Genomic DNA, 27,161 nt, shown 5'->3' with positions numbered 1-27,161 from the left:
GCGAAAAATTCCTATTAAATATAAATGAAATTTAAAAATTATATTACTCGATTATACAAAACCTAGATTCTCTTGCACGATTGAAATTAATGAAATCTTATAAATCACGAGTTATCGACTGTAATAAATTTTCTTATACCACAGGAACAAATGTAGTAATTAATCAACGGAATTGTTCACGCAAATTGTACAAATTACATGTTATCTGATCGTATTATTTCACGGAAAATTATAAAATGATGGAAGAGAAACTCGTGTCTCTTCAATTTGCTAATATTAAAGAGTTAATAAATCATTGTGCAATGGTACCCTGATAATAACGATAATACAATGACAATAAAAAATAAAAGAGATATGCATCGATTCGAAATAGTTCTTACTTTTTCACATGAAACAAGTTACAGACTTGTTGATACCGTTCACCTCAAAACGAAATTTACTACTCGACGATTTACCTAATAAAACGAATGGCAGGATGATACACTTATTTATTCATTTTGTCGATAAATGTTATACGCTCACGAAACCAAAATGATTTTTTAATAATCCTATTACTCCCTCGTCAGACCGAATAAATCGTGAAATTAGATTAGAACGCGAACGATTTTGCATATACAATGACTGATATCAGACCATCGATATCGGGAACGACATGCTTAAACGTTAAAGGACATTCGTTTTCGACAAATCGTACTCTCTAAAGACGCGTAGTCCCGATCTCGGGTCCGTTTTTACTTACAATTTAAATATTAAAGTATAATATGAGTATGTTAGCGTCGAAAACCTCTGTATAGTTTCTTATACATCTATTAAATTGAATTTTTTTTTTGGATATAGATGATTAATCGATGAATTCAATTACTGATATCCCGCGGCCGAAGAAACATATCAGCCATCATGCGGTATCATCTTTCTCGCCCGTCATTTTTCTATTCCCTCTTCGTCTTTTTCGAGATCCTCTTTAAAATTGTCTATCTCAACCATTTCGAATTAATTATATCTTGGTCCTTGAGTGCATGGTTTTATATCTTCGCGTTTGGCGATATTCTATCCTTTTCTTTCTACAAGCTGCGTCTCATAACTATAAGACCACAGTAAAATTTTGAATTTTTATTAAGCTACGAGATACACAGTGATAAGATCTATTTAGAAATATGTAAGAAATCGGACGGACAAACTTATAAAACTTATCGTTAAAATTCTATTTTATCGTATCTTAAATTCAATTTTCGTATACCAGAATATTCTTTTACATCGGTCCTATATCCCTGTTCATGCATTTATGGCAGATTCAGAAACGCAAAAGTGTACAAAAATGCACATAATGTTCTTTTATAAAGCAAAAATGATGCGTGTCTTTGTTCACGTTCTATTTCTTTGATAATATTCAGAAAAAAGTGAATTTGTACAAACATTTGTAGTTTGCTTACGAAACAAGATTAAATCAATTTTCTGCCTTTTTATGATTTTCAAATGAAATTTCAATGTTGGAAAAGACAAACTGTCTTTCTGTGCGATTTCAAACGTGTCATATTTTTGTACACAGCGAGCATACAAATATCCAGTGACATCGTAACTTCAGTTTCAGCTCTGCCCAGAAGGAGAGAAGTGAAACGTTCACAAAACCTCGGAACAAACACGATCGAAACCCAAAGGACCACAAATATGTCATCCGATAATGATTAAATTTTAAGATCTAAAGTATCATATTTCGTTCCGTATCGCGTTAATATATAATAATCGAAAGTCTATGTGGTTTTATGGTTATGAAACGCAATCTGATTATTCGACTTCCTCTTTCAATGGCGAACCAATACGTTTCTCCGGAATTTTTCCATGGTACTCTTCGCATACTCTTCGCCTCACACGTACACCACGAGGACCCCTATCGCACGCAAAACATAAATCCTGTCATATTCTCGATAATATGGCACGATTCAAAGCCTGCCGCGTTCTCGACAATACCACGAAAGAACTTGGAAAATCTGACAACTCGATCGATTCTTCGCTCTTACTTACTTCCTCATACTTAACGAGGATTAAATTGGTTCTGTCGAGAACTTCCGCGACTTCTCCGAACTTTTCTTCGAAAAAAGAGAAATCGTAACTCTGACCAGAAGCTTCGATGGACGAATAGCTTTCTCGCTTTCGTGATTCCTACCGCAAACTTTCGGATCGTCCCTTTCGCTCTTCCGTATGTTCATCATCGAGAAAAGTCGAGGTCATTAAACGAGTTAACCTCTTCAGGAACGAATTTGCTGATGTTGGAAGTCGATGAAGGATAATTACTCTAGTTTATCGTTATTTTGCTTGAAGAGAAATAATGTAATAATTTTTAAATTGGTAATATTGTTCACGTACGAAAGACAAGGATAAAGAAGAATAGGAAGTGTCTATTTTAAACGATTTCAAGGTGATGTGGCGTATTTTTTGACGGCAACTGGCACTTAGAAGTTTTCTTAGAACATGAAAAATTACAGAAATTATTATTGTTATTTATTTATTTATCGTCGACTAATAGTCGTTAGCAACCGTAATTAGAATTACAGAAATATTCGTTGGAGATCTGGTATATTAATTGAAAACAGAAAGTTTGCCTTTTTATATGTTTGCATATCGTTAAATAATAAAGCGACATGCGTAACACGAACGTCAGGAACAAAGTATCTAAATATTAGTAAAATTGGCGGATATTTTTATTTCGACAATAACAGTATTGGACATTTCTTACTTTCTCCCAGTATTCTGTAGTATTTAACTTGATATGAAATAATTACTTTTTCACGATACTACAAATTTTATTACGAATATAGTTCAATTCGTTGAAGTTTGTTTCGAAAGGTATACCAAGATATTCAAGATTACTTAATTTTCGTAATAAAGTTCTTTTGTGACATTCCTTATTCTTTGTCCTTACCTTTTGTACGCGTACATTCTTCATACTTGCACTGTCTTTTGGATCGATACCTTGATAAAGAAGAAAGCTAAATACACAAATATGTGCCAGTATCCCTTAAGAGGTTAACGGTTAACCACACGATTAACCCTAACGTGTCTTAAAAACTTTCATTCTTAACTCTGCTGCGATTCCCGAATTCCATATTTCTTGTTCTCATTGATCAAATAAAAAAGATTTGCGATACTTCACGAAGATGTTCAACTTTAAGTTGAAACGAGACATCGTGCGTACCAGAAATTATTTCTTTTTTTTTTTTTTTATTCAATCTAAATTCGAATCTAAAATGATGCAAAGAACGCAGCAGGTCTGAACAACTATAAGGAAACTATTCAAAAACTGTACACGTGTCGTTGCACCTTTCGCACCGTAACAGGGGAAACTTGACTTTCTCAGCTCACAGTCTGAGCTGAAACTATCGAGATCTCGATCATTTTCTACAAGCAGCGACAATGTCACGAATAACGATCTCACCACCGCTGTAATTCGTTGAGGAAATTGATTTCCTATCGAGCGTTCGCTAGGAAGGATTTCTTCTTCCCTCCCTCTCTCTCTCTTTCTCTTTCTCTCTCTGTATCTTGTTAAATTTCCCTTTCCTTGTAACAACCGAAGCGTATACACAAAGAGACACGTTGCCCCTGTAGACAGGAGCCGGTATCGGTTCTCGCTGGACTTCCTGACGGGAAATTGCTCGGGGCAGAATTGCGTTCGGCGCCAAGTGGAATGCTCGGTGAATACGCTCTGTGAAACTCGATTCCTCGAGAATACGAAACTTTCAAGGAGATAGAGGCGGCTGTGCTCGAATCGAAATTAGCGCACGGGAAATTGCATTTTCGACTATGTAGATTACACTTTCGTCGACTGGTAGTTCGATTGAGATGCTTTCGATTAGTTGCTTGTTTTACGGTCGATTGCCCTCATTCAGCATCCGCAAAGTTGAACCGTAGAGTTCGATTAATGGAATTGTTAAACGCTCGACGTGTCGAACAATGAATTTTATTTCGGGAATGTTTTCGTTAACGAATCGTATTTTGATAATCTCTTATCGTATTTGATGAATGATAGTGTTGCGTTTTGTTTAGTTGGTTCAAAGAAAATTGATGTCACGCACGAAACCTTGGTCCCATTGGTCAGGTTTTGCGAACGTTTAACGACGAGATCCTTGTTTTGGAAGAAAAATCCCTCGTTACTGATAGCTTACGGGAAGAATCGAATCAGCTGTAAGACAGTAGTGAGATATTTAAATTTAAACGGCTGCTACAAGAAATCGACGAAATCTCGATAACTTCGAAAAACAGACTATCGATATTGGCTCGTGTGTCTTAGTTCATCGTAACCGATGATTAATTCCAAAGAAAATCTCTTAACTGGACGATTCAATTTCTCGTTTCTAAATATTCTTTCTTCCCTTTCCTCGAATTTGAAAACCATTTACAAATCCCATCGATAAACTACGCCTTCCAAGATGTTACCCATTCGATCGAAACACGTTCGAAGCTTTCGCGATACCAAATTGTAAAAACGCCGCTCCATTGTCATCATCGTCGCCGTCGCAGAAACCGCCTACTCAAGTTTGTTCCCGATATATATGAGATCCTCGCGATCGTACAAACTTCAAGCCAGAACGGGCTCCGAACTTTCCCTCGTAATTTAAATCCTGGACACGTAAAGCGGCCGATGAACCTGTTGAGGGTTGCCGTTTTGCTTCGAATGGCGAGGATTCTGCAATAATTCCCTGGTCTCGCTCGGTGAACCGGGACTCAGGCTGTTAGTGGTCGACGTTTCTACGCGGTCACTGATAATCTCCTCTTCGGTGATCTGTTCGAGGTATAGGGCGGACTGAGCAGTCTGGTGATCCCCGTTGAGCGTCGGTGGCGGCGAATAAGCAGGCGGAGGACTTCTCGGTGGAGAACTAGACTCTTTCTCGTTCTCCGTTTCTATAGATGCAGCGGTAGCTGCCTGTTGTTGCAGTTGCCTCGCTCTTCTGGCTTGCCTGGTGGTCAGTCCTCCAGTTTCCGCGTCTCTCTCCAGTCTGTGTCCCGACTTGGACCTGGTTAATTGCCTTTGCACGTACTCTTCCAGGTCGTTTTCTTCCTTCTTCGCGATCACCCTGTTCAAAATGATGAGGAACATGCCGACGATGATAGCGAACAGACCTATGGCTACCAGCTCGTTCCACCAGCCTCCAGACGCTTTGGTTCCCCATTGGGCGAGATCTCCCGGCAACAGGCCACTCATCAGAAGAAAAGCACCGAATACCAGGAAGACCACGCCGATGTGAAGCATTCCCACCGACGTGACCACCTTCGAATCCAACATACCCTGGCCGGCAGAACGATTCGGATGTCCGGTTTTATGGTGTCTCGGTTGTTGATCCAAGGAACCGGTCGAAGCCCTGGGCGACGTCAGGCCGCTCTCGCCCGATTGCGCGCTATAACGACGCTCGCGGGCACGACGCTGCTCGTCCCGGCGTTTTCTCTGACGCTTGATGGCCAGCGCCGAGTGCAATCCAACCGCGTGCATCCTGCAACACCGGAAAGACAACCCTTGCTCAGTCAATCCTCTACAACTCTCATTCTCTCTCTCTCTCTCTCTCTCTCTCATTCTCTTTCTCTCTATTTCTTTGACTACCGTTACCGTGTCTTTTGCTCGTTCTTTTCTTCTATTCGAATTTCCACTCGATTTTCTTCGAAAGATCGAATTTCTAATTGAATTGTTAATTAGGCAAATCTGTCGATACGCCGAGACGAGCATCGCTAATTTGTACAATGCGATCTTGAAGATGGGATTCGTTAGAACTTGAAGCGCTAAGGATCGTTGGTTGCTCGCTAATTTCTAGTTTCTCTACGTGTATGTTCTTTCTATGTGTTCGATCACATGCACTGGACTCGCACGCCCGGGTGTAATGCTGTTTTTACAAAAGCAGAGGATCTTTCTGACGTTTAATAATCGTATAACGAGGCAGTAATACAGTCGACGATCTATTGAAGGCAGGAAACGATGTCGATTCCTATTTCTCGAAGCGTATACGTTGCTCGTACTCGAGGGAATTTATCGTGCTTCTAGTTTGGCGACGACGATGCTCGTCTCCATGAACTCTTACGCGTTTTCGGGTTTTATCGATCGCTTAGATACGTTCGTAACTCTAAAGGCTGTACAAGGTTCGCTCACAGGGTTCACAGGATGCACTGCGATAGAATCGCCGCGTTAAAATCGCTACGTTTTTTCGCAATAAATGAATTACCAAAATGTTTCTGCCGCTGTCGTTGAACCTGTGAAAATCTCTTCTTGCACGTCTCTGCTCGATTCCTCAACGGCGTGATGGTCGGCGACATGGAAAAAAGGAGATGAGATGAATATCTTCTTAATTTGAAGCTGCTACAGTCCTTCTTTTTAGTGCAAGCAAAGATAAAAGATTACTTCGGCGTTTTCAGTTCTTACGCGGAATGTTTTGTTCTCTTTGTTAAAACTCGCAAAACCAGAAAGTGTAGGTCAGAGGCTCCATTGTGCGGAACTTTTAATTATTCTGTTACACCTCATTTCCTTTTTTCTTCTATTGCTCGTGCTTACGTATAAGCATTACAATGGATAGCTTGCACGAGATCCAATCACAATCGTTGTTAAACATTTTAATTAATACGCGTTCCATGTTTTATATTACAACGAATATTCATTGGAAGGAAGTTATTCGTTTCGCATATTTTGCGTAAATAAAGTGGTGCGAAAGTTGCTGCTCCAATTTACCGATGTCGTCTAGTTAGAATTTCTAATTAGTTCGGTTCTGGCGTACGATTCTCTCCCGTTGACGTGTACTCCACTTCCGGTTCGATATGTGTTCCGGAAGCTGACCAATTTACAGACTAATGTCCGGCTGACAAATACAAATCGAGAAAAGTCGCCACGGACTAACTTCGAATCGACGTATTTGCTACGTGAATTACGACAAAATAATGTTACACGTGTGAACGTAAATCAAGATTTCTTGGTAAGTCTCTTCTCTCATCAAGCAAAAGCGTAAATGTTTTAACATACTGTTATATTATTTATATAAATTACGGCGCTTTTAATCGAGTAAAGAAGTTACCAAAGTGCACCAAAGTAGAATAAAAGGTATCGAAGCAAAGTAGATTCGGTGTTTCATGAATGAATCAATAGAAATTTCTTAAGGAATCGAGTAAAAGTGATTTTATAAACATGTAATGTATTAAGATATTTGAAATTTAATTTTAAATAAGAATCATCATGCACGACTAATATATTATTTCAAGAAGGTTGATATATTATTCCACGATAAAAAAATAATTTCTTTTTATTTTCAAATGTTTTATATCCCAAACATTTTAAATTCATAACATAAATTAATACTTTTTCACTTATTTCATTTACAGATAAACATTAATATCGTGTATATTTGATATCAAAATTAATATTTTTTATAATAATAATGTAAATATAACTTCACGTTGATTTCAGTAGAAAAACGTGTACTAAATTTTCCAAATTAAATATTCTTTTACGATCGCGATTAAGATACAAGTGATAAATTATATTTCAAAGAATCTCGTAAAAAATTGTTCCCTCCGCGAAATCGTGGTAAAGAAATTACGTGAAACGAGGATGAATGTGTGTCTGTGTGTAGAATAATTTGATATATTGAATATTACTTTAGGGGAAATTAAGTTGAAGGGAGGTTAAAAACGTTTCTGACGTTCCTTTTCGTCGTAATATCATTATTACGCTTGCTTTTACGGTCGAAAACGGTACATTTAAAAAAGAGCTGGATAGGACAGTTTCCGCGGTTAATTTCTCCGGTGAAATAGTATGAAAAAGTTCAGTTCGAAAAATGAAACCGTATTTCACCGTATCTTTCCTTTTTAATCAAAGTAAAACTGCGTAATTTAATTAATGCGACAAACAATTTATTAGAATCCGATAAAGTAAAGACATAATACAAATAATGTGCGTATAATAAAATTTCCAGGTATAAAATGTAAAACTACTCTGTGGAATGAAAATAACGCGAACATCGTGTTTGCTCTTCCAGTAATTTTCCAGTAATATACGTTTCTCTGTCAGTACAGAATAAATTGCATTTGGCAAATTAATTCTTCAAAAGATCAACAGCGTCTCAAGTATAAAAATGAGATTTAAGAAAATGCAGATTAAATGTTTTTCGTATTAACGTTTTTATCTTATTTATTTCCTCTCGCATCTTTGTACAAGTAACATTCTATTTTTCCGAGAGAAAACGTTGCACATTGTATGCTACGCGATAAGAATATGAAATATCATCCAGAATCGATTCGAAATGTAAATGCCAGTTGTTAAGGAAATTTAAGAGCTAGGAGACGAATAAAATGTGACGTGAGTCTTTATGTACGTATGTAAGTATCAAAATGTCACGTCGCTGCGTATTTAAATTTATGCTTTATATGTCACGATCTATTAGCTTTTAAAATTTACGATAGTTATAAGAATATTCAAATTCTCGTACAAAAATTGAATATTTTTTAAAATGGTACGTTTATGAACATATTTTAGTTTATCAGCATAAAAGTGCATCGTGTGTTTGCAGCGTAAATATAAAACTTTACTGTGATAGACGTAATAAAAATGTGATGTTTAATATTTCGAAATAACCTTCGTTTCACTGTCACTGTTTGCGTATCTTTCCTTGCGACTTCATTGTATCGTTGTAGAAAGAACTTTGGTGTCTTAAAACTTTCGTAGTAACTTCTCAATGTCATAGTCTTTACAATTTTGGACGTGTTGCAAGTATAATAAAATAGGTATAGTGGACGTATAGCAAAAGTGGTAACAGTAAAAGTAAACTTTTATGTTTCTGTCTCTTGTTGTTTCAGAAATCTTTACAGTTGAATCGTTCCTTTAGTAAAAAAAATATGTACGTACGTATGTCACGTATTTTATTTTCGATTTAGTGTATTTTTTGGTTCTAATTTATGAAACATAAACATACGTATTTGAACAAGTAATTTAAGATTCAGTCTGTGTTCTTTGTGATTTACAATGACGCTAATTTACAGTGTTGCTGCTTGTAGAAATTGTAATTTTATAATACGTTTTTCTCACACAGAGAATTTATTGAAGCGAGTAAAAATTTCCACGCAAAAACAAAGATGTCTGAAGAATACTCTGGACTCTCTAAAATTTCAACGAAAATATTAAAAATCTTCTCTGAAAATACGTAAAATCTTCATTAACGTTAAAAATTCTTATTCGAAGTTACGTAAAAATATAGTTTCTATCATACACTGAATATAAGCACTTTAATTGTTTTTTGCTTTTCACTCAATTTTTAATTATAAAATATTCTATTATTTTGAGAATTGTTTCGAAAATTTAGAAGTAATAAAAATTTATTTGGTGAATTGGTAGATATACGAATTTACAAATAATTCTATCTTGGATGTTTCCTTCGAAAACTCTTACGTTATAGAAGAACGATATAGAAGAATTACATAACTTGTAGGAAGCAATATCCAGTAGTCAGTAACAACATTTGTTACAATTTCTGAAGTAGTTACGAAGATATTTACTCGTAATGCGTTGCGTGACTCACGCTCTATATAATCATTGGAGGTACAAGGTACAAGAACGATATTCCCATAGATGCTATAAATAAGATGAAACTCTCCTAACAACTTTACAATCTTCCAGAATGTTGATACATGTACGTGTAAATATTTCACATGTAATTTATACGAACACTAACTTTTTTTAATGTATTAATTCCTTTATATCTTTTTATAGTTTTCTTTTTTAAGTTAAACGAAGCATACTACTTTAATCGTAAAAGTTCCATTCTTGATAATTCGCATAAACTTCTTTTCGTTATAAATTACAAGTATGGTAGAAAAATTGCGTAATAAAAACTCTAGAGATTATATAGTATAGTAAATAATAATTATATGCAATAATTATTCAACATTCGTTGAGAATTTCGCTCTATATATATAATAATCTTGATTGTAAGTTAAAAATTCGATATTTTCTCTTTCGTCAGATATTATCGTAAAAATGCATTTCCCATAGGAATTTCCATATCAATGCCTTATATTCTTATTTATTAGAAGAGAAATGGAATTGAATCTTACAATTCCTTTTGTTACTGTATTCGCGTTATGCTTTCTAAAGGAACTTGTTATTTCGACGATCCAATATAACAGAACTATATCGGAAAATTTTCATAGCTCTATAACGATGTACGAAGGTATTCTTCCAGGAAGATTTCTCATTTTACGTTTTAAGAACGATATCTGAAGGAATTTTTACTAATATAATATGCTATATAATAGAAATCATTGTTATGCAAGTCAAGATTTTCAGAACTCGAATTTAGTTACGTGTTCCAAATTTTAAAAGTATCATCCATTTAGTTTCATAATTAGATAATATTATTCTTTGCAGCGATACGTTTTCATGACTTAAAAAATATAATGAATTTTTTTAAAATAATAAATGCAAGATATTATTTTATGAAACTAGGAATGAGTTGATTTACACAACTCAACAGTCCATGAAACTGTTTATTTGTTTCCCTATACACAATATTAGTTAAAGTTCTTTTAGATGCTTTATACTGCCATATAATATCTTATAATGATTAACCCACGGATGTTTATGCGAATCAATATTTCAGTAAATACAAAAGACTGAATGTCATAAAAAGTACTATATCTTAGACATTTTATATATTTTTGCATATCATGTACATTTTTACACGTTAAAATTTCTCATAAATGCACGAATATTCACAGTGTAATGATCACTTTACACTTTACACAAAATGGAACAAAGATCAAGATAATTTAAAAATACAATCCAAGTTATACAATTACATATTTTCAAAGTCCAATAAAAAGACCACGGTATGATCTTATCCTAAGATATACTACGCTCCATTCTTTTTATTCCTTCCCTTCAAACTTTATCGTGACTCGTTCGTGAACGAGAATCACTTTTCGTTTTTAAAGAAACACACTCGTAATCTAGCAGTTTCATCGACAGCCGTGTATTTTGACCTACTGCCTCAATGTGTTTTTAGTCCATTCACGAGCATATATACATGTCTGAATTCAATGGCGCCGTATCGTGAATACTTGTAATTTCCCCGAATGCTTCTAATTTCCAACGAATTCGTTCTTTTTGCGAACGCGTTGAATATTTGTCCATTTCGCGAATTCCAACTTCCATGCAAATTTGGCAGCAAATATTGGGTGGCGGAGTTCCTTTTTAGAAAGCTTTAAAAAATCGCGTAAAATCTGACTCAATAGGAAACAACCCACCTCGTTCATTTCGGTCTCACAGTGACTCGCGAAAAAACTCGGACAGTTATTACAAAAAGTTTTTATGAACATGTTACGTGAGTTGTACGAAACTTTGTGAAATTTCATCAACACATGTAACCAGACCCGATTATCAGGATCATATTGCTACAGTTTGCATCAGATTTGAGAATATACGTAGAAGCTACAGGATATTTAGTGTAAAATATTTAGCGTGTCAGTTGTCCATTATATTAACAAGCCTCGATATCCAGTGGAACGAAAGTTCACGTTGTCTTCAACATTTATTACGATGACTATCCATGTTGCCATCAAATTTTTATTCGATATACAACTTTTTATTAGATATACACCTTTCAGTACATATCGTGTAACTTTCCCATACATTTTCAAATACATTTCAAATGTTAATATAATTGTTATATCCGGTGAATTCCTACCCAAACCAGGCCCCATATCGCAGGTAAAATAACTATCAGATGTCTAAACACTCTTACTGCGTACCCTCGATGATCTTAAGGACCCACCAATAGTCTTGGCCTTTTCGTAGTTAAGGAGCTTCAAACCAAATAAGTATCTTTCTAATTAAAGTATTCTTTAGATTTATCCTCCACTCCGGAAAGGTACAGGAAATTTGGTTTCTCGCACGTACAATGTCTCCCGCTAGCAATTTTCTCTCGGAGACGGCTAGAACCCTTTCTGACCTACTTATCATTTTCTTATTCGATTAGAAACAATGACTGTTACTGTCATTTTCCTAGGCAAAGTTGCTAGCAATAAATCCGATTGTTCCGTGCGTTAGATACACCCACCAATAGCTTTCTTCTACCAGAACATCATCACCAAACTTCATTAGTTCTTCGTCCGTACAACAGTCTTGACTGCTCTTCCGTTCGTTAATCAGTCATCAGTTTAACTTACTACTGACACTTCGCTAAGACTACGTCTACACGCACTGCGCGCAACTGTCTATATCTACAAAGTTGTCGGAGTAAAGTGTATACTGTGATCTGTTACTTCAGTGTTATAATAAGTTCAACCATCTCTATGATCCTAATCGAAATAGGGGATCGGCCAATTTGCGGCGTCGACTATCTAATCGTAACGAAAATTTGACTCTCGTTGACGCGATCTACGGCGAATGTGTCCCGTTACAGTGACGATAAAATTTCAAGATATTCATAGAAAGTTTCTCTGGCTGTTCAAGTACTTTCGTCAGCTATCGTACATATGCATATTTATAAGATGTTTCCAAAGTGTTCATCTTCGTGAAGCACAACATACAATATGCATAAGGGATTTCTGTAAGTGTTCAAATATTTCCGCGAGGCACTGTAAGTGTCACCGACGTAGCAGTGTAATCCTCGTTTCTTTATACCCTCGTTTCCTCGCAGGAAGCCCCATGACGACGCTGCTGTGGCTGCTTTAATGGACCTTCGACAAAGCCCCTCTACTCTTGGTACTCCCAGGGCGTACATAAGGTAAGATTCTTGTAAATTGCACATCGCTGCGACATATCTTTCTAGAAATCTCTCTATACTTCCCGTACCCTTGTAAATAGTTGCTAACGGCGCCAAAATAATCTTTTCCCGTGTGAGTTATTTTTCTGCCGCTATACTTCTTCCTCTTTTCGTTATCGTGCAACGATGTTGAGAGTGTAGTTTTTCTAAAATTCAACGTCTTTATTTTCATAACGTAAAATGGCGAGTTTATGTCTTTCGTTACTTTCGATACATTAAAAATTTCTAAACCTGCCCCGGAAAACATCACGTAAAATCTGTTCTCTTCGCTTTTAGTTATCCATAAAACTACCCATCCAGGTATACTATTTGTCAATGCATCGTTTGAAAGATTTTTTCGAATCATTAAAACAGCGTATTTTTCACTTTTTTAAATAGGATATACGTAAAGACAATAATACCAATGATGAAAGAAGAAATGGGAGATACACAGAAAAATACAAGGAAAGAGCAGCAACAGATCTTGTCGCTGAAGCGAGCAAAACTCATAAAAAAAATACGGAAAGAACACCCCACTGATCTCACTGAAGAAATATTATTTAGCAATTAAGTTAGAAAAATTTACCAAATGTCCAGCTAGACAAATTGTAAAGTATAAATTAATTATTAAAAAAAAAAAGAAAATTTTTAGATTTCCATTGTATGTTTGGCTGGCCATTTGTAAGTGAGCTAAGACTTTGAATTGAGCGTTGTTTTCATCGCATGTATTTTTCTATTACGCAAAATTACGCATGAAGACTACAACGAAACTGTCCATTTTTCTTACATCAGTTTTAAAGTTCAGTATGTTGTTAATTCTACGTTATCAAAATTGTCCTTTTATTTTATTTCAGGCTAAAACATATATCTTTCCAGTCCCTTTATAACTTTAAAAATATTATTCTTGATCAGAGCACTAAAAGGTTGAAAGACGTTGAACTTACCGCTTCTCTTAACAGTTAAATCTTACAAAAATTTCTCCTACAAAAATTAGACAATTGATCCTGATTCTTCCACTTTTAGCTATTTTATGCTAAAATATTCTTTCTTAGTCATAAGATGACATTCAAATCTAAAATCAACAAAGACGTAGACATATCCTTTATCTGTTGTCTTTAAACGTATTATCTATATTTGAACAAGTTAATTAAAACCAATATTTTGAACATCTCGAAAGGAATTTCAAGTTTGATAAAACTAAAATCCCAACAGAAAATATGCAGCAAGTTATCTTAGGAAGAACCTAAGCTCGTTTTTCCTATTTACGAGAATTTATATGGATATTTCTGTTAATGAAAACCATGATAAATGGTTCTCAGAGAACGTTCATAGATTCAACGGAAAATCAAGGCTTGAAACATCGCGTGTTGGCGTGATACAATTCTTGAACACGATCCACCTTTATATTCGACGTTATGCCGAACGAATATCAGATGGTTTACTATTCTAAAGTAATTTATTTCTTCCTTTAAATATAACCTTTCTGTTTCGTGATTTACAAGTTAGACCGCGAACGGAATCGACGAATTGGTTCTCCTCTTCTTTCTGGAAATTATTCAACCTACTTTCTTCGATGTGGTTGTTAACGGATCAACGACGAAAATTGCATATTCATATTTTATCCCGATATTGATTAGAATCTCATTAGTTCTATTCAGAATCTAAGATCCTTTCTAATCTGGATATATTTATCCTCTCGAATCCTAGCGAAACTTCGTGACTTTCCATTTTTTAAAAAAGATTGCTTTATCTCTTCTCAATGATAACAAAATGCGAGATTTTTATTGTAATACTTTGTTCGCGTCGATCCATGCGAGGAAGCCCGTTTAATTCAGAGAAATTGTATCGTTTGTTTCGTTCGAGATAGACAACAGTGATAAGAAATAAATTAGATTAAATTAGAAATTTCTTTTCAAACGTTGAATGTTTTCCCAGTGTTCTTTTTAAATGAAACAAACTAAATCTTCCAAATATTCCAATCAAATAATGTTGCGCCCGGTGACTCTTTAGATAAACCAGAATCCATCCCTCGATCAAGACGGCCACTAATCCGTGCAAATGTAATTAGTCGGACCGCAATTTTTACAGAAAATCTTTGTCGAAATGGTAAATATGGGAAGAACGTTTAAAGGTCATTTCCATCCGCTAGCGACCGATGGTTGCCCCTCCCCCTCCCCCAGCAATAGTTTTCCTTTACGACAGCATCGTCACTGAACTTGTCATTCTTAGATCAGTCAACATGTCTTGACTGGTTTTTCATCCATTGATCAATGTCTTGACTGGTTTTTGTTTATTGATCAGTCATCAGTTGTAACTTGCTATTAACACGTCTCTGAGAACACGTCTGTACTGTTACTTCAGTGTTATAATCAGTCAATCACCTTTATAATCCTAATCGAAATAGGGGATCGACCAATTCGCGGCGTCGATTATCGAATCGTAACGAGAATTTACGATTCTCGTTGACGCAATCTACCGTGAACGCGTCTCTCCGCGAACGATCGAACACGTAATATTAAAAATTGAACATTAAGAACAGTATACGTATAAAAAAATCTTAATATTGCGTGTTAAAAAAGAAGATGGATAACGCATAACTGGTAAAAAGGATGTTAGGTAATATAACATGAATTTAAAAGAAGCTCTTTTTATAGTTGCTTAACAAACAAAGTATACTTCCGTTCCATTTATTAACACGAATTTCCTCTCCAGTCTTCTACGCGTAAACACCAGTCACTTTTATTTAATACCATGGAAGAATCAATAAACTAAAAATACTCCATTAAATCGCCTCCAATAATCAATCTACTGAAAAAATAGCATCCAAACGTTCTCCAACGAGTAGCGAGAGATGAAAACAAACTCTCATGCTATATTTCGTTCTCGTGTTTCCTAACAAACTTCCATCGAGAGTTCTCTATTTCCAAAGCAACAAAAGATGCGCCAGCGAATCTTGCCATAGATTCTCATGTGAAAATTAACTCGACGGTAGCGTGCGCTGAAAATTCCATGCGTAATTCAAAGTTTTCGGGTTTCCCTCGGGAATGTTTAATTTCCTAGGTTCGAACGAACCAGATTCAATTTCCCGTGACAGAAATTCGACAATGGCGCATTGTCGAGCCGTGTTTCTGGCGAAAACTCAGTAGCGTATACATCGCTTCCGGTTCTTCGAATACACCCGGCGTTTCGCCCGATTGTTTTGCTGAAAACTTTCTTTATCGCGAATCGCGAGCGAGGAAACATACTCCGGCTTGCGGCCAGGTTTATATTTACCAGCGCTGTAACCAAAATGTAGGTCGAGCTCCAATAGGGAAAGCCCGAAGAGACTCACCCCGCACGAGGCTCGCGGATAAGATTTTTATCTTCGCGCCTCTGTTACCCGTCGTAAACAACGATAACCCGTTCTCTGCAATCGAATCGAGCCGATTGGTATCGCGGTGAACGATACCCAAGGCTGTCAAGTTCACGCGCGACTTGAATGCGGATTTCATGGCATTTTATTTCTCTGATCGAATCTCATACGATTGCAATAATAGAGTCGTCACGCTTTTCGTGGAATTGATAAATGTTTTGTAGGCGATTGTCAACTGTGTCATATCAAAATACTATTGTTTAGCGATAAAATGACATTAAAATGTTTTCTCTTGTGATCTTCATATGTGTAAAATTCATAGTAATTTATATAATATACATATATAGACGATATACTGCATTATTATAAACAAATATCTAGAGCCATAATCTCTCACACGCCGTGCTACCTGAATATTCATGTGTAGTGTTACACAAATAAGAGAAAATTTCGGAAAAGCTTGAGTACATACAATTAATAAAGAATGGAATACATTGGCACAAAAAGTGTTGTAGATCGGAGATTTATGTGGAGTTTCTTCGTTAGTTTAGTAATTTATTAAAAGGAACAACTTGGCTGAGTTTGAGAATTAACTATATTTAACAGTGGATCTATAAATCCATCAGAAATGCAGATATTTCGTTTTTATCATTTTTGAAAGTGCACAAATGTTATTAATAAAAATAGTAGAAGTATGTTAACTTTCATTGAAATAAAAACGTGATTATTTATGCTTCTGAAAGGATTTTTGAGATTCGACAATTTCAAATTTCGTTACGAGAAAACAAACTATGTTAACGCAATGTCGCTATACTTCTACTTCTAATCTAGCCATCCTCACAAATATCGTATATTTTAATGATTCAATAAGTAATAGCTTTTTCTGTTTCTATCCATTTATTTGTTTCGTTTAATATTAATGTAATATTCACCTATATTTTCCTATAGCTATTGAAATATTTCCAAAATATCAAAGAGCGAGTCACGATACCTAATAAATGACACGAATTAAAACTTTAAATTTCCAGTACAACGTTCTCTGTGAAATGAACTTGTTAATTAATACCGAACAACATTTTTCATACTCTCTATAAAATACAAATTTCCAAAATATTAAGACTGATTACAAATTCGATGCATGAATTATATTCGAATTAAACTTGAGGAATAATGACGTTTAATATTTCCTCGCAAAAAAATACGTAAGACAAAAAGATGATCCATTGCTAATATCCTTGAATGAAGAAATATAAAATTCTAAACCGTAATGGCAATCGTTGAACGAAATTTATAAATTGATAAAGTTTAAGATAGAATACTATAATAACGTTATTTAAATAACATTAAAGTTCCATTATACTTTTTACGTTTTTAATCCTGCAGAATATAGAGAGAAACCATAATTACATTAACAAATATGTACTTACAAGTACAAATGTACTTTAATTAAATACCTCCACGTAAAATTCGGAATGTATTTCAAATTTTCGTTGAAATACACATTATATTTTTACACAGTAACGATACAAACAAGGACTGTGCAGTAATTACACAGAAATTCAGATCAGAAGTTTCGAGTGTGTCTCTCAATGTTTAATTATTGCGTTATTTGCATTTTGTGATATTCTTCTTTTATCGACTCGTCGTTCCATTAAAACATCAAATAAGCCATCATACTCGATATTTGTATATAATCCGTTTATTAGAAGTACTAGGCTCGACTATGAAGTATAAAAGACATTACTTAGCTACTTATTAATACGATTAATGTGTTCTCTTCTTTTAATCTCTTTCGATCTAATTACATTTACACATCCAGTGTTAGAAAAATACAAGATTGAACAATTGTTGTTGGTATGCATGATTTCTGCTTTTTCAATCAAACAATATCTTAAAGATACATTATATCTGTAACATTGGACATATTGTACCAATACTGATAACGTCATATTTAAACACTTTGTAGAGGCTGTTCAATAGCATTATCGATCTTTCGACTTTGACTAATCCGTAACTTAATGGAAAAACTAGGTACTTCTAACTACTTTGATATTGTTCTTCCAAGAACTCTAAACGTTATGGAAATAAGTTATTAAGATTCATGTCTAACTCGTAATTTCAAATTATTTAAATCATGTACTTAACTATTGGAACAAAGTTGTAACCGAGTTGATAATGTGCATGGATTATCACGTCGAATCTTTGACGTTCTCTTTTGCGAAGTGATTATAAAGTTTCCTTCTAATCTCTTAGGCGTCTTTTATAAATTGACAAGATCACTGCTCTTGCTAGAAAGACTTTTTATTCTCATTCTTTTCTTTTGTTTTCTTAATTATCAACTACAACTATCGTCATCGTCATTATTTAAATTTACTATTTTTCAAAGGCAATAATAATTGAATAGAAAGCCATTTCGCGGACACTCTTTCTTGGCGGTCTGTGACAAATCCTGTTCAATTTACTTTCGTCCTGGCTTGTAATCGTACAAATTTTTTAGCGATTAACTATCTTCTTATAGAATTACGATGAATCTCTTCGATATTCTCTTCCGCGAACCGATCGTAAAATTTACGTTTAATTACTTAATAAGTTATTTCTTTTATGAACTGAGTAAAAGTAGTCCCTCGTTATACAAATTTTCCAGTCACACTTTTATTTCTTTATTTTTCAGTTTCATTTAATAGCTATGCTCTTGGCGCCTTTTTTCGAATTTTCTATCGTAGTATCAAGAAACAATCGTGTGAAACTCGATGCACTTGCAAGGGGCATAAACTACAGTGCAGGTAAAACATGAAAGTGTTGTGGTGAAAGTGGTCCTTTCGGAAAAGCAGGAACATTGGAAGGAGAACGTGATCATATTTCCTAAGTACGGAATCCGTTAAAAGGGACGTTTTAGCGGAAAAGGTGGTTGTTGTCGTTGGTTGACATGAGTTATGAATTGTCGTTAATCGTTACGAGTTAATTAGTTCGATTAGTATCGATATACTTGTTTTAATTGCAATACATTAATTTATTAAGAAATAGTTTTAGTTAAATCATTATAGTTTTCTGTTCTATCGCCGTAAATAAAAATATAAAATAAAAACACTATACTATTTTACAAAGGCGCGATAGTAATCGGATCGAAAACGTTGTGATTTAAAGTATCAACCCCATTTATTTTCTAATTGCACTAATCGCAAACTAAGCATCGTTTTCCAGCCACTTTTTCATAACGATCGGTGAAAAGTCCCATTCAAAAGCAATTTACTTTTGCAACGATCCGTGGCCATATAAATTTTCCAGTTTCCAATTAAATAAATTTAAAAATACTTCGTTGTACGTAATTAAACGATCGAAAAATACAATTTGTTCGATGCGCGTCCCCGTTCGAAGCACTTTATCTCTTTAGTCGAATAAAATATTCAACAGTTTCCGGTTATTAAAGCATGTAGATCAGCACCGCGCATAAATTGTCTCGAAACTGCGTTTCATCTTGCTTGTCTCGAACGTGCTTCTCCTATTCGCGATTGTTGAAAAATTGGAGTTTTCATGTCGATCCAATTATCGTTTAAGAGCCCTAACAAGTAACGCGGAGAAATTGTACATTTTCCCAAGTACGATTTAAGACGTTTGTACGCGTACTTGTGTACCAGAGTTGAATTGAAAGTCTTCGAATACGAAAGGATGTTTGACGATGTTAAGACATCTCGTTCATCCTTAAGATGACTTCACAATAGCAATATCCCCTTTTTTTCTCGCAGAAAGTTTTATATTTGTTGTGAAACGATGTATTAAATCTTACAGAAAAAGATAAACAATTGTCTCGTAAATTGATAATTGAGTAAATAATTTTAATTCCTTGAAATTATACGTATTTCCGCTGTTATAGCGACACGATATAAGGAAATGAGAAATATTTGTGGTTTAGAAGTTGAAAATAAAATTATTTTAACGTTATGGTGTAGTATACCTCGGCAAACATGTATATCTCTTGAACTAACAAGCGATCTTAAGTATGTAGTTACGAATATATTTAAACACTGAACATAGAAAACATAATTTTATGTGTGTTATATGACTATACAATATAACTATCCTGATCGCATTGGTAAAATCTGAAACCAATCTGAAGATTTATATAGCAGCTAAAAGCAATTATATAGCAGTAAAAAATTAGTATGCAGTACGAATAGCGATCTGAAATATGTACACAATTAGTGCTAAAGATGACTGTACTAAATATTATAGCTGACTAACGTAATTAATAATCAACTGTTCAAATACTTTGCGAAACGAATGTTCGCGATAAATACCTTGCAACTCTTACGTACATTTTCAGGTTCGTTCCAAACACTTATGAGATTAAACAAATATTGTTTCTTATATATATATATACTGCTTTTTGAATGAAAAATATAGCAACAGTGTTTCAAGAAATAAATTAAGACAAACTGAGATTTTGGAAAAATGTTCTAACAATTTCTCTAACTCTTATGTGAGTAATAATGATACGAGAGATGTAATATGACCCAAGATAATTTTATGAAAATGACTGAATTGTTATAATTTTTCTAACATCACTAAGACCTATTGATGCATAAGATCCCATTATAAATAGAATTATGTATCTCGTTTAAACAATTATAATTAACTCATACTTCTTCAAACTTGAGTATGTTATAATCTGTACTATTGTATTATTGCATTCATCGTTGAAAGAAAACATACGTCCCGACAATGTTAAAGCTATTCGAATTATTATGAAACTTTAATAAATACCAGACAGTTCCTAACAACAGATCAAATAAGCAGAAATTCCTCATAACGGAACATTCAGCATAACAGCGAGAGCAGAAAATGCGAGTAAACGTACATACATCAGTCGCAACACGAGTCGCAACAAGTAACTTCTCCGCAAATACGAGTTCCCGTCTTCCAAACTCCGTCCAGTCAGCTCTAATCTAGAACTAACCTATATTTAACTCGTTGAACATTTACTTCTCTCTTGAGCAACTCAATTTGTCTCGATTAATTCGATTGAAATCTACGATATCGGATACGAAACGACCGAAATATTGTCTCCGCCTCTTCTTCCAAGTGTTACAGGGATAATGTATCAGCCTAACAACGCAGTTACGTCCTCGGTGTAATAAAATCTCTTCTTAATTAGGTCCATTTCTCTTCCATTCCCCAGAAAATACGGGGAACGTGATTTCCTAAAGAGACGAACTACCCTGAGACATTTGAGAAATAGATAGAAGTTTGGGAATATAAATTTGATTAATTTCGAGTTTTAAGTTTTCGTAGGAAAGCATCAAACAAAAAGTTCAGATCTTTCAATGTAACTTTATCGCTTTCTTTTCCCAATTTTTTCAAAGAAACATTCTACGAAATAACGAAGTTATCTGTTATATGTGAAACCTGTTCCGATAGTATATCGATAGATAGCGATCGTTTGAAGACATTGGAAATAAAAAATTCTGTTTGATTTCTAAACTAGAATCAGTTATCAAAGATATAACGTGGGATTTTTCAAGACTTTTTATGATCGTAGGAACGGAAAGGAAACGGGAGTTTCAAGGATAACAAATCATTTCTATCTGTTTAAACCTAATATTTTTAACCCTGCCTCGTTTCTCCTTCACGTTCGTATCTCTTCAGATATCTTCTTGTTTTCAATACATATTGCGTGAATAACGATACGAATAATTGTAAATATTTAGAAACTATTTATATTTTTAACAGCATATTTCTATCGAAATACAACGTCCACTTTGGATCGTATAGATCCGTGGAGAGTAACTAGGATAAAAAGACGAAAAGAACAGTTTAATTTTTTAAAACTGTCAGGTTGCTATAGCACTTTCTAAGGGAGGAATCTTAAACGAGAAATCTTCCGTTAAATCTTCGTTTTAATCTGGTCGTCCATAAGCTTTGTAACGTCATTCGACTGGCAACGGGAAAGCTACGATGATTCCCACGTAGAAAAGTATGAAAAGTAAGACTGGTCGAGCAAGGTGGACGGATAGCAACCGATGGGTTTCGCGATGATCGCGAGACGCGAGACGCAGAATCGTTTCTTCCTCGAGCGATCAATAAACCATCCTCCATCCCCTTTTGCGGAACGCAAACGCAAAGTACATGGCTCGGGATAGTGCAGCACGCGCAACCGGGTCACACATGTGCACGTGCATCAGTGCGTGAGCTTGTGTGGGATGCTAGGCGCCGCGACGCTTCGTCGCTTCGTCGCTTGCCAGAGAAGAAGATGAAATTAACGGTCGAGTCCCCCTGCAATGACCTTAATTCTCATGCGAAACATCGGCTCCCGGGGGTGTTTCGACGAATCATCGGCCGCAACCGATCGTTCATAAAATATACTTTCATCTCGTCTCTTTCTATTTTTCTTTTTTTTTTTTCTTCTCCTTCGCTCATTTCTACTCGTTTTTCTTCCTTTCTATGTGTTAGCGGTTAAACGACACCCAATGCGGATAGAAACCACTCTACTCGGAATTACGAATGTTGACAGCACGTGGAGCTCTTAACTTGGCTGGCGTTCAATGGTGGTCGATATTCCTTGGATAGTCACCAGATGGAAAAGATGTAATTTTCATGATAGCATAGGGATTGGTAGATTTTGCGCGTGGAGAAATTCTGTGGTAAAATTTAGATCGCTATGTATATACATTTTCAAAAGGAAAAAATTGTAGAAATTTTCTACTATGGTATGAATTACAAATACAGTGGTAGCAGGCAAAAACGTAACGATTATGCAGGTATTTTGAGAAAAAGAGATTTTTAGAATATATGAGAAAGGAGTTTTACTAAGATGAGAATTATGAATATACCTACAGTGCGTTAAACTTTAATTTCCAATAGCGGGTAAAAGAAAAGCTGGTAGATAAACTGCATGGAAAAATGTGATGGTTTTAATGAAACTGCTTGGATAATTATCAGATGAAAGAGATACAACTTCCATACTCAAGATAGTTAGGATCTTTGTTTGAAGAAACTCTATGGTGGGATTTCGATTATGCACGTATTTCCAGAGATTTTTAAAAATTTTGTAGTAAGATACGAATTATAAAATTTCAAATAATAATAAATACCAAAACTATTCTTTTAATAAGTTATGGAACTAAATATATATATTTTTGCTCCTATTACCGAACATTTAAAAAATGAGACTTTGCTTGATCGTTTATATAATTTATAGATAACGTGTAAATATATTGTGTATATTTGAATCACAATGTACATAATTATTTTTATCTCCTTACAGAGCGAAGTGCAGTATAATGGAGTAGATAAGAGGGGAGATGGATACGTAAGAAAAGAAAGAAAGAAAAGTTTAGTTAGATAGATATAAGGGAGGAGGCAATAAGGTAATAACGCCATAAAAAGGAGAAAATGTAAAAATGGTGATTAGGCAAAAAAGATGTAAAACCGAAAACTCGTCCAAAGCCGAAAGGCACGGACTAAGTGATAATAAATAAATAAATAATACTTTTATCTCCGTAAATGTCTTTAAAAAATGCAAAGGCATTTGAAAATAGATTTTGGGGATTCCTGAGAGGGAAACTTTATATGGATCGTTCAGCTTTATTTCACTTCTCTCCTTTTTTTTTTTTCTATTTGTGTCAAATGTCAGCTGCTATGGCAATTTATCGATTTATACGCCAAAGTATCGATGTTAAAAGCAGACGAAGTTACATAAAATGGCAAATGGATTTCGTCAGCAGAGAGAGGAGATGAAACCTTGGTGATGATAAAAGGAACTTCTTTCAATGGAAGAGTGAGTTATTGACAATAAAATTTCTGATCAAATTTTTATTACATAGAAACATTAAGCTTTCCTGAATTTTATATGCCAATTGAAGATTGCTGGTTATGGCAACAATAGCTCTTTCCCTCTTTTATTTCCTTTTTATTTGATTGATTATCCTTTATCCTTTATCCATTATACTATGAACGATCTTAAAAATGATATTTAACGGCAGTCAATGACATCAACTCTGGCTAATAAAATTTCATTGGTTATTATAACAATTGAATGTCATTTAACATTGATACAATGCTTTCATAATCGTTCATTTATCATATCTTGAAATGTCGAAGTTGTGAATATAATTGAGTAACCGGTTAAATAAATGAATAAATAATTTCGTAACAAAAATTGATATTATCAATAAAAATAATTAAACAAAGGTAAAAGGATATCATTGATCGAAGTTCTAACATCAACTGTGGTGAATCGTTGTCAAAGATCTGTTTCTAATAAAATTTGTTTACAATGATAAAATAATAAATCCGAATTTTCATTATAAGAATACGCTAAACATTACGAATGAATAACGTTCTATCTGCATTCTATATTTTATCTGTGTTCTCAACGAAACTACAAGATAACTATCGACGTTTTGAGATAACGATTGAGTTTGATATCACGGTCCACATAGTGAGTCATTGATACAGCAATTCCAAAACCAAAGCTCCAAACAGTTGTATTCGGTATATTTGGTTCACTGACTCGATTGATCGTTTAATGCTCGTATAGTTCGAGCGCCTTCCAAGTTGGAGAATTTGTTGCTTCTCACACATTGAACGGAATGTTAAACTTGCCGATATTCATAAACGAAATTCTAAATATCAGATACGCAAATAGTAAAAATACTGAAATTTATTCAAAGGAATAAAAAAACTCTGATAGATATAAGGAAAACTATCGTGAAATTACTGAAAGAGATTACAGTTATTTCTAAATCGAGGGAGCAAGTATATAATTTACTTTACTTCTGCATTTCTCATACTGCTATACAGTCACGATCTTTTGTCCTCTTATAGCATAAATAAATTGATGGTTCATAAGTTCTGACGTTAATAAGTATTAACGATGAGTATCTAACGTAATACGTTACTTTATAATACATTCTTATTCACCTTTCAATTGTTTTTAGCTATGTTTGTAGGGAAAATTATACCTTGCATTGTTTCATAAATTTTACCGTTGTAATATTAAAATAAGTATGAATTATGTATCGTTGCATAAGGTGCTAATACCATAAATCTATATTGTATTCAGATGTAATGACATCTATAAAATATTAATAATGTTCGCTGTAATGATAAAATATAGTGCAAAAACTTGTAATTTGTAATAAAAACAAAGAAAACGCGTAATTTACATCTAGATACTTAAAAACGAACTCTTGGAATCGCTTGTTTTACATCGATAAAAATGGGAATTAATAAAATTGTATATCAGTGAAGATACGAATTAATAACATCTGTTGAGCTAAGCTGAGTTAAGAATAGAACGTTAAACGAATAAACGTGTTTCACGCTTTTCATGTTTCCATGTTTAACGAACACGCTTTAAGTAACTCGAACCTATTTTTTAAATTAATACCCTCGATAGTGCTTTGATGGATATAACCAATTTGTTGTTTATGAAAGGCACGGTGATAGGCCAATTTATCAAACGCTAATTGCAGGATTTGCTCCCAGTCTTTTGACACTTTTATTATCTATAGTTCTCCACTTTTCACGTTTCATCGTCTTCGTGGGCGTAATCATTAATGTTTCTTAATAACAGACGTCTTATTTGCTTACTCAGCTCTCTTTCATAGGACTTAAAGTATTACTGCTTTTTCAACCCTCGTTTATTACTCTTCCTCCTTCTTTCTTCAGTTAATTCCGAGTTATTTCTGCATCTTGTGCAAGAAATGCAGCATTGTATCGATTTATTGGCCCCGGCAAAAGGTAATAAGGTTATTCGTTTTTAATTCATTTCTATGTTCATTTTGCCAGGCAAAGAAACGTAAACTATGAAAACAAACAATTACTTCGGAAAGAGAGTTTCGCTAGAAGCATAGGACGTACATTGTTTGTTTCCTTTTTCTTTTTTTTTTTTTTTTTAAGCTATTTCTTATGAGGTCTTCTCTTTTCCATTTTTTTCTAAGAAAAAGATCTTCTCCTTTAAAAGATATTCTTGAAAGGTATTTCTTCTTACAAAGATATATAACGATATATAACGATATAAAAATATTTCGTGTTAGGAAATTCTATTCCTAGAATTTATTTGATCGATGATCATCTTGAGTCATTAATAGCTGTAAAACACAAGTAGATGGTGGTAATATCGAAAACTATGGGATAAAAGGGCATTTTGGTAGAGAGAATAGTCAATTACGAGGAAGTTGCGAGTAGTTGCGAGTTAGTCGTTGCTCATTAGTTGTGAGTTGTAAGTTGATTAGTTGTACAAATTTAGTTGTTTTAGATGTATCACATTACTACATTAAGAAATAGCTCTAATTAATGGTCACAGTTCTCTGTTTCAATCACAGTAAATAAATCTGTATAATAAATAAAGATCACTATAATTCTGATCGATATAATATTTTTAATTCGCATGAAGCTAGCTAACCCAATTCACTCGAATGATTGCTAATACTTAATCTATGCAAATCTAGTTAGTATTTGATACATGTAGATCTGGAATTTTTTATTTCAACATACAGCATGGAAAAGTTACTATCATTCAGCTCTAGCGTGAACCTGGATCAGCTTGTAAAAACACAGAATTACAAGTATATAATTCAGGGAAAATATTATATTACATATTACACACGATAATATATTTTGTAAATATTCAGCATGGAAAGAACAAACGCTTTATTATCTCTGATATTCAAAGTACCGTTTGTGGTATTCAAATTAAAAGTACCGTAAACATTTTTTGACACTTAATTAGTAAAATTTGAAAGCTGTAATATTTGTTGAAAATATTAAAATCCATCAATACGTGATTCGTGAAAATAACATTTAATTAAAACGTTTCATTGAATTAAAATTTGATTATTTCACTGGAAAGCACTCAAATTGAACTTTAATTTTGTTAGCTGGCATGTGTGGATCGGTGATTGGTAATATTTAGCTCGTGTATACCGGTGTTCTTATTTACTTAGCTGCTTCGTACGCGTCAACATTAGATTCCATATCTTCGGCTACAGTATAATAATAATCCATAATTTCCATAATTAGAGATTATCGTTAATGGTATTAGCGTT

At 34.3% G+C, this 27,161-nt stretch overlaps 1 protein-coding gene across 2 annotated transcripts in view; it reads right to left on the bottom strand.

Annotated features, from left to right (window-relative positions):
• Nucleotides 1-27,161, bottom strand: part of LOC139998196 (uncharacterized) — a 110,877-nt gene that overhangs the window by 50,927 nt on the left and 32,789 nt on the right. The window contains exon 2 of one of the 2 annotated variants that reach the window (XM_072022553.1): nucleotides 1,947-5,480. The exons of the other annotated variant lie outside the window; for it this stretch is intronic. Coding sequence (XP_071878654.1) covers nucleotides 4,607-5,479 — 873 coding nt within the window. The 5' untranslated portion in view covers nucleotide 5,480 and the 3' untranslated portion in view covers nucleotides 1,947-4,606. Of the gene's footprint in view, nucleotides 1-1,946; nucleotides 5,481-27,161 lie in introns of those variants that run through there. 2 annotated transcript variants of the gene reach the window in all.

The sequence above is a fragment of the Bombus fervidus genome, chromosome 2 (assembly GCF_041682495.2).
Source record: "Bombus fervidus isolate BK054 chromosome 2, iyBomFerv1, whole genome shotgun sequence".
Lineage (NCBI taxonomy): Eukaryota > Metazoa > Arthropoda > Insecta > Hymenoptera > Apidae > Bombus > Bombus fervidus.
This window is presented reverse-complemented; position numbering and strand designations above follow the sequence as displayed.